This window comes from Candoia aspera, chromosome 11, assembly GCF_035149785.1.
Source record: "Candoia aspera isolate rCanAsp1 chromosome 11, rCanAsp1.hap2, whole genome shotgun sequence".
In the NCBI taxonomy this organism is placed as follows: domain Eukaryota; kingdom Metazoa; phylum Chordata; class Lepidosauria; order Squamata; family Boidae; genus Candoia; species Candoia aspera.
The window spans coordinates 1,440,256-1,449,431 of record NC_086163.1 but is presented as its reverse complement, the minus strand read 5'-3'; the positions used below and the strand labels follow the sequence as shown (position 1 = coordinate 1,449,431).

Genomic DNA, 9,176 nt, shown 5'->3' with positions numbered 1-9,176 from the left:
ACTGCCAGGCAGCTTGAGGAGTCAGGACGTTCCCCCCTTAATCGGGGGCTTCTCTAGCCTTGGTGCCACCCCCAAAGGGCTGGGCCCAGTCTCCCCAAAGCAATCAAATCCCTAGGACATCCGCCCTGTAGCCCTCGGCTTCTATAAAAATCTTGGTTTTCCATTATTTGGGGCTCCTCTTCCTTGTAGAGTGGGGCCCCAATGATGGTTGAATACACAGCTCACTATTTTCCCCTCCATGTTGTGCTCTGTTCTTCTGAATTTCCTGCGAGAGGGACCGGTCATCTGACATATTCACCAGGTTCACATTAGGATTTAAAAATAGGAGGACAAAGAAAGAAAGGAGTTCCTGATCTAAGTTGGTCATTGTTTTCCCAGCTGTATAAACATTTTAAGTTGCCCGCCAACACATGCACAGGAGCTACACATTCACTGCAGAAGCCTAGGCTGTAAACATCAGTTGGCCTCCTAAACTGTTGTTTTACCCTTTAAAAAATAATTTGAAACACGCACGCCAGAAACTCCAGTTTAACTAAATCCCCACTTAAAAACTTCATTTAAAAATGTATGCTGCCGGATTCCATTTCTGATTTATTTTCTCTTTGCTGGAGAACAGTGGTGTGAGTGTGCAGGTGCAGGATTAGGGCATCTGCACAGACAGGACATGACTCAGTTCCACGTGCTAAAGGGCACTCCCCTGCACAGAGATGGCGGATGCCTTTATGGTTAGGCCTGGCCAAACTGGCGCTCCAGGAAGGTGGAAGAGCTTGTTATCCAGAATTTTATTAGGCAAGATGTTACAAAACCCAGTGATGAGGAAAGTCAGCTCAAGCATCTCAGCTGTGCGGCTGCGTTAAGCCCTAAGCGCAAAGTTGTGGACCAAATACATGATTGGCACAAGGCATCACAGGAAATCCCATCTTTAGGGACCAAGGGAGGGGTGGCTCCATGCACCCCTTCCCAAACACACACAGATCACCAGTCCCAGTCTAGCAATGCTGACAGACACCCGGCCTGGCCAAAGGTTCAAATAAAGGCACCTTCATAAACAATGGCACTCCTAATAAAGGAGTCAGTATCCCCACTGGCAGAGGCGCCTTGTGGCCGTGGTCGTGCGGTCAAAGCCCTGCACGAGATACATAAAAACACGGAGCTTTGGTTGCATGGTGGCAGCTGCCATTTTGGCTTTTTGGACCCCCCCTGCCCCCCCCCCGCCCCTGCTTATGGAGCCCCATAGCTGAGTGCTCTAAACTTTAGGTGCGGTGTTACATAAAGCCTGGATATATTCTTTTTACTGATTGTGATCATTTTGAAATTTCCATGCAAATATGGACCTGGAAACGGGCTCCCGTAAAGGCTCTGTGGGCACTGATGCTTCCGTTTTTCACTCCCATGACAAAATGTACCATTCCAACAACGTTTTGCTGCGTTGCCTCTAACTCCACATCTTGCCAGGGCAGGATGGCTAAGAAGGACAACACTTTAATTGTGCGGAACAATCTTCCAAGAAAAAGCAAGAGCTGGGGACTCCCATCTCGGCACCCAGCCTGCGCTACGGTTCAGCAAGCCTGGAGGTGCAGCAGGAGGCCCCAGCAGACAAGGCCCCCGAGCCCCCTGGGCCAGCCGGGCTCTGCGGAAGAAACGGGGAGCAGCTCCCCACCGTAGTAGTCATAGTAGAGCGGGGGATTTGCTCGCGACTCGTCCGGCCTTTCGGGGAGGCCTGGGCCACTCTCATTCAGCATCTCCGAAAGACTCCGGCTCTGAGGATCGTCCGAGGCACTGGAGGCGTTCCAGGCTCCCAGCTCCAAAGAGGGCTCGAACAGCAACCCCTCGTGTTCCTCCGCCAGAGCCCTGAAGGCTGAATACCCTTGGCCAGGAAAGGGAGAAGCCGGAGCCCCCCATTTTGCTGTAGTGGTTGCAATCCAGTCGCTGTAGTAGAGGACCCGGCTGTACAGGAATGGCCCGTGGCATCTGGTGCCCCCCTCGCTCAGCACACCCTTCAGCACCCACATTCCTTCTGCCTTGCACAGGACTGGGTTGCCTGCATACCCCTTGGAGAGAAGACGCACATCAGCAATCCCGGGCACCTTTTCTCAAGACGGTCCGAGGCCTGAATTGTGGGGATCACGGAATGTGGCTCTCCCGGGCACAGTGGGCATCTCCACGGTGCTCAGCACCCGTGCAGAAGAAGAACAGACCGGTCAAGAGGGCAAGGTGGAGTTTGTGGGGCTGAGCGTTGGCACACTGGTTCAAAGACAAGACCCCATCAGAAGCCCCAAATGCCATTTTGCTCGCCACAAAGCCACTGAAACGGTGCTTGAGGCTCATAACTCATTGCCACTCACAGGGTTAGGATAAGCAAGTGAGTGTGAATTAGCTGCAAAAAGCCCTCCACATTTGTATAAATGCTTTAATTGTGATGCAAATGCAGATGATTCTCTGTGTGGGAGTTATCTCTAACCCAGGTTTTGGCAATTCTTTTGTTCATAGGCCAGAGGGTCAGATGTTACTTAGCTCTTTACCCAACATCGGCCCCGGAGGCTTGCAAAAGACACTTAAACGTGGCTAAATGCGTACTTGCCTTCTGGTCAACCGTTGCCAAGTGCAAGCTCCACTGTTTGGAAAAGTGGGAAAAGGTGGCCCTCTGAAGCTGGCTCCCCTGGTTGGGTTAGCGGGGTGGGGGGTGGTGGCAGGTTAATTCAAGGAGAGGCACACTCGAGCAGCCTCCTCACCAGGCATCCAGGCACACTGTCACCTTCCCGGTGGCTGCAACAATCTGTGCTCATGGTCCTGTGCAAGGGACAGGGGTCCACGTCTTCCACCGAGAGCTTCTGCAGAGGACCGTTCCCTGGCAAGCCAAGACAGCAAAGAGACTTTGTGAAGTTCTAAAGGGCGTCTGGCTGGTCTTCGTCACCCCTGGGCTCCCCCTTTGGTGCCAAGAGCTGCAGGACAGCAAGGGAGCTTTGCCGGCAGAGAGCTGGCTCACCTCGCGGATCTAGCCCGCCCGCCACGAAGCACTTCTCCAGCGTTGCCACAGGGAAGTCTGGTGTGGGGAAGCAGATGGGCTGCGTTGCCTCACCAAGCTGGAGGGGAGGGCTTGCCTCCAGCAGAGCGATGTTGTGGACAAGGGTGATCTCGTCGAAGGCCTCGTGGGGGATGATGGTCTGGATGGGCACCAGGGAGTTCCTGTGCCCTTTTAGATCCGAGCCTCTGGCCAGGGCTGAGATCTGGGTCCTGGAAACAAAGAAGGGGTAGCAAGAAACTGATTGCCCCAAAGATGGACTCTGGAGCCCCGGCCTTTCCTGATGGGCCTGGCTGCCTTTTTCTGGCAGATCTCCTGGGCTGGAGGAACAGAATTTCGTCAGATGAATTTCCACCGCCTGGAGATGGAATAATAGAGAAAAATTCATCTGTTCAAAGCCAATGACATTCAAATGACAGAAAAAACATAGGAACCTCAGGGTCAAATTAGATGTTTTCTTCATTGGGAGCCCAGCTGAGAGTAAAGACTTAGACCTTCCCTTCCTGGGCTTCAAAATTTTAAAAGGTAGAAACCTGAAAGTGCTCTGCTTGGGTGCAGAAAGGCTCTGACTCACTGGCTGTGTGTGGCTGTTGTGGGTGTGGTTGTCAATGACAGGGACAGGGTCAGGCCAAGGCTGGGCCCAGTCAGGATCCACCACAGCTGACGCTTCCATACGTGGAGCCGGATGGGCCCCTTTCACCGTTTTTTCCAGGGCTGCAGGGACAGCTGCAATCCATTCCTCTATTTATTTAACATTCTTAACATACACAATTAACAAAACATTCTTTAAACTTAAGGTCATTAAAAAAACAAAACCCCAAACTAAAAATACAAACTAAGAAAGGAAAGAGAGAGAGAGAAAAAATCTATCTTATAGTTTATACTTATCAATAGTTACTGGTTGACTAATAAATACGCTTCTGTAATATAATCAGTACAAAATATTATTGTAAAACTTCACAAAAACTCTGCCATAATAACACATCGCTGAATCCAGCAGAAAATATTGCATTTCCAGATATACTGAATTGCTTGAAATGGCTGCTGCCTCCCCGCCCCAGACTCCTTCCACTCTCCCTCCTGGCACCTGATAAGTGCCCATCTGCTTCTTATGCTGCCAGCCCCTGCAAAGGGGAAGAAAGAGCATGGCACACCAGCCCCTTTGGCATGATACGCTGCACAAGTTAGCGAGCAGGCTAAACCTGCCAACGAGCGCAAGGTCGCAGTGGGGCCAGGCAGCGCCTGTCGTTTTTATTAAGCATGCCTCTGGGGCCATTCTTGGACATAGCAAAGGTCAGCATAAGCTATTGCTTCACTCTGTGGATGTCAAGTCCATAAATATTTTTTTTAAAAACCCCAAACAAGAGTAAAAGATTTCTTTTAAAGGGGGGGCAGTGGGCCTGGTGAGTGCCAGGGAGATATGCCCAAACAACTGATGTGCACCACATGGGAAATGGCCAAGGCTCTGAGAAGTTGTTACCATCTTGGCTGCTCATGACTCCAAAGTATCTGAACATAATCATTTAAAAGCAGCCTCCGTATTCCATGGGAACCTCAAGGGCTGGTGGAGTCACCATCGTGAGTGCTGCAGCAGCAATGGCACCTTATCATCTCCCTGATCCAAGGGAAGGATCTTGTTGGAAGAACTCCCACTAAGGGTGGGAATCACGGGATGCTGTTGCAGCAGTTCTGGCTTGCTTGGAGTTCTGCCCCTTAGCTTTACCTGCTGTGGAAACTGGAGGCTGCGCTCAGTATCCAGTATTTACTTAGGATGGAGCCAAAAGCGATGTGGCTGTCCTGATCCTGCAGGGACACCATCCACGGGAGTTCACCGACAGCAGCAACCTCTTGTGTAGCATTTGTCGGAGCAAAGCTGGCTTGTCTGCCACAACCTGCAGCTATGTGAAAGAAATGTGCAAGTCCATCATCAAGGCCTCCTTGAGCTTGCCTTGGTTTCGATATTTCTTCCCCATGTTTTCCAGCATTATCCATGAGATGCCCAGAGGACACACCTGTGCTGCACATGTAGCACATCTTTTTTTAAACCATTATTTTTGCTATAATTTGTGTCTTGCACTTTCTGACGTCATAGTTGTTCCTGATTGCTCACTAAAATGTAGTGCAAAATCTATCACAGAGTTCTTCGTTCTCCCAGCTTTCCTTTCCAACTTCCTTTAAACAGATTCGAAGCTTGCCTTTCCTTCCAAACATTCAATGGAGAGAATCCAGTGGCGCCTCTCCATAGGCCTGTAACCTAGTAGAATGGCTTCAGCCCTGGAAAGATCATCTGGGATCGGTTTGGAGGGAGAGGGAGAGAGAAGCGGAGCAGTGGAAGACAGGGGAACCTTTCCACACACATTAGAGAAGAGAAAAATGTAAACTGGCAGGCAGGAAAGGACTACGGGAAGAACCAGGTGAATAAGGACGTGATTTACTGTAAACCGCCCAGAGTCCCCCTCTTTGGGGGGAGATGGGCGGTAATAGAAATTTGAATAATAAATAAATAAATAAACAAGTGAGTAAGTATAGGTGAACAAACTAACTGAAAGGGTTTAAATTTTCTGTAGTTTTATAACTATACGGAAATTATAGTTCTTGTATGCATTTATTTGCAAACTAGGTTTTAGCAAAATTCATATAAAATTGCAACAATCCATATCAGTTCAATACGTCCCCTCTAATACTAACAGCGCTATCTGTCAACATCTGCTTTTGTATCTTCCTTGCTGCCACTGCAAACAATGCAACTTGTTCTGTTACACGTTCATCTACATCAGTCAGCAGGAAACAGATTTTTTCTTCTAGGCTAGACTGGTTCAGTTTAACAAAGGCGTGAGGAACCTGCTGTGGCTTGAGGTTCCTGATACAATTCGCAATGCAATAAATAATGGATCAGATCTTCCACCTGTGAATTATTTCAAATGCACGAAAGGGTTTAAATGTTTTGTAGTTTTGTAACTATATGGAAATTGTATACTTTCCTTACAGTTTTTGTGCAAGAACTTCTGTCTGGATATCAAACTACCTTACCTTTTCATTGTTTGAAGCAAAACTATTTGTTTATTAAGCAGTTTTTGAGATTTTCTGTTCATTTACATATAGAACTATTTATCCTCACTACCAGAGAAGGTAACACTAGCAAATCAAGTTAAAGAATGGTTTAGCAGCTTCCAAGCACCAGGAGGAAATGGGAAAACGCAACGGAACGCTTGAGAGGCGCTATCTCTAAGGGAATGCTCTGCCTTGGCGCCCAGTGTCTTTTCACGGTCAGCATGGACGAAACCCCGGACTGATTTGCACGGGGAACAAAAGGCCTTGGGCAGCGAAGGAGGAGAATGGGCAGATCCGGTTCTACACAGTGTGCTTGCTCTCCAGGGATCCCCATTCTTATGAGTGTGTTTCTCATGGGTATCTCAAGTCCTGTTTGTTCTCTCACAAGACAATCCCAACTCTAGACAACACAACCAGTCATTTCACACAAGAGGCAAACTTTGCCGTGAGTGGGGTGTCCAACTGATCAGCCAGCCTTGCAACGTTTCTGTGACTGCAAAAGTTGAAGGGAAGATGAATTAGCAACACCAAAGTAGCAACAAAGGGACTCGGAAGAACACCTCAGCAATTACAAAATGGGACTTCTACCAATTAAACCAGCTTGCCCAGTCTCCATTCTTTCTTATACCTGGACTGGGTCTGGCAATGGCAGCAGAGGTCATTCATGGGCACGAACGGCACAGCTTTATTTCTCCCTGCCTCCATTAGTTGGTGTGCCTGTCCAAACTGCATTTCCTTGTTTCCCCTGGAAGGCGACTCCTGTGGTCCTGTGAACTTGTGGGGGTCTGGACTCAGGAGCTCCACTCACCAGCTGTGGAAGAAGGCCGGGTGAAGAACACGGAGAGGAGAAGCAGGACTCCAGCGTGCCGGCCCTGTCGAAGAGAGACAGGCTGAGTGGGGAGCAGTCCCCATTCCCCTCACCAGGGGTCCAAACAGCTCTGGGCAGACTGTGCTGTCCCACTGCTGGTGGAGAAGGGACACCTCAGCAGTAGCTGCTAGTGGTGGTCAGTTTCCTTTGAAGCGTTTCTAGGCAGCTGGTTACTGTGTGTGTTTGAATGGTTCTATGGGATTCCGCAAGAAAAAGAGTGGCAGACGATGAATTTCTCCAAAACACTAGAGGCTGCCTCTTCTCATCCGCAGCGCCCAAATGCATGAGGAGAAGCAGGCTTGGACGACCTCTGCCCCAAGCATTCAAAGCAACTGGGTCACAGCAAGACCCCAGCAGTTCTGACTAGGGCAAAGCGATGACCCCGGGCTCAGTTTTCAGGCCCAGACTGCAAGTTAAGGATCTTTTGTGCACAGATTAGTCAGTGTGGAAAAAAGTCCTCTAGGCAACTTTGCCACCTAGGCAGAGGTCAGGAGCATGTGCCAGCCCTGCATGCATATAGAAGCTGACCCAGATGGGCAGTTGAATCAGACTTCTGCACCGGTGACAGGACAACGTCCACCAAAGCCTAATAGCAGCAGGCTAGCTTGGGAGGTGCAGGACAGACGGGGGGGGGGGGTGCAGAGAGCTTTGCTTTTTGCCACTGATCCCCACTTCCCAGCATCCACTGCTCTAAGGCCCCGACTGGCCCTATTCGAAAGTGGCAGCGAGGGTGTCGCTTGGGGTCAAGGGTGTTCTTTCTTCCCAGATGAGCTGAGAACTGAACTGTCAATCAAACAACGGAAGACTTGGAGGGACAGCCCCTTGCCAGACCTTCTGAGGCACTGGATTCACTCAGTTTCTTCTTTGCAGGAACTCCATTACGTTATCTTGATCTTAATCTTTGCTCTATGCCCATTTGCCTATTTATTCCACCAAAAATCATCTCCTTTTACCAAAGAACATCTAGATGGGTTTTGTGATCTTGGAGCTTCTTCCATTCTTTGTTTGAGACAGAAATGTGGTGTCCCTTTCATTCTGCAGTGCCCAGGGTGGCAGAACTGAACCTCTGTTAAGAATCTGTATTGATTTAGTGCTACGCTGGTAGCCTCTATTAAGACATGGTTGCCGTGGCATTAGAATTCGGCCCCTTCTTCATCACTTGCAGACGGAATTTTCCCCATTTGCCATTATCAGCTGGCTTGAGTTTCTTCCTGCCTAAGAGGTAGGGAGCAGATGTGGCTGGGCAAGGCTTCCCCATAGCCCCATAGCCCATTCTGTGCCCTTCCATCTGTCGATTCAGCAGCATCTGGGAGGCTTCTGGCTCCTTTCCCCACCTGGCCTGAATTTCAATTGTTCGTCATTGCCAACAAGACTGGGCTAGATTGCCCAACGGTCTTACTTCGTCCAAGGCATTTCTATGGGTGAAGTAAGACCGCAGAAACAGAATCATTCCGGTTGCAGACTGGCAGGTGTTATGACAACTCCAGAATTTAGCTAAAAGGAGGGTTGTATATGGGAAGGAGCAAAAGCAATTACACTGGCACCCCTGGGTGGCTCCTGCACCTACATTTTGATCTCAAAGAATTTTTGAACAATTAGTGAGACAACCCTTACCGGAACCTTGTAGCATTTTTCTGATATTTAAATTTAACATAAAATTTAACAGTCCACTGAAATGGGATTCAATCATGTTTGTGTATTTGACACTGAATATCTTGTCAAATTCAAGCAAGATTACTGGGAGTGGGGGTGGTTGGGAAATTTTTGTAAATTCTTGGCTTTCAGATTAAAACAATACCAGCAAAGTAATTAAGGACTTCCGGGTATAAATAAGCACTTCTTTTTTCAATTTTATACTTGTTTTATAACCCTTACTCAGCTAGTGCATTTCAGATTTACAGAGTTGGTAGCTCCCTTGTGTCCTTTGCCTCGGGTGACAAAGGAAGAGGAGGAGAGATCTGAGTATTGGTTAATGGCAGGGATGTTTGGCGAATGAGCTCGTTTGGTGCAGTGGTGAAGGCACCAGGCTGGAAACCAGCAGATCCTGAGTTCTAGTCCTGCCTTGGGCCCAAAGCCAGCTGGGTGGCCTTGGGCCAGTCCCTCTCCCTCAGCCCCAGGAAGCAGGCAATGGCCAACACTTCCGGAAAACCTTGCCAAGAAAACTGCAGGGACTCATCCAGGCAGTCTCCGAAAATCGGACATGACTGAATGGCAGAAAAAAAAATAGAGTTATGG

General features: G+C 48.9%; 1 protein-coding gene across 1 annotated transcript; it reads right to left on the bottom strand.

Moving 5' to 3' along the window:
• Nucleotides 1–1,559: 1,559 nt before the first annotated feature.
• Nucleotides 1,560–5,222, bottom strand: PRSS54 (serine protease 54). Its single transcript, XM_063313074.1, has 4 exons — nt 4,746–5,222; nt 2,987–3,234; nt 2,733–2,848; nt 1,560–2,051 (listed from the first exon to the last, which is right to left on the bottom strand). Exons 1-4 carry the CDS (start codon nt 5,054–5,056, stop codon nt 1,560–1,562), a joined length of 1,167 nt encoding a protein of 388 aa, XP_063169144.1. The 5' UTR covers nt 5,057–5,222.
• Nucleotides 5,223–9,176: the final 3,954 nt, after the last annotated feature.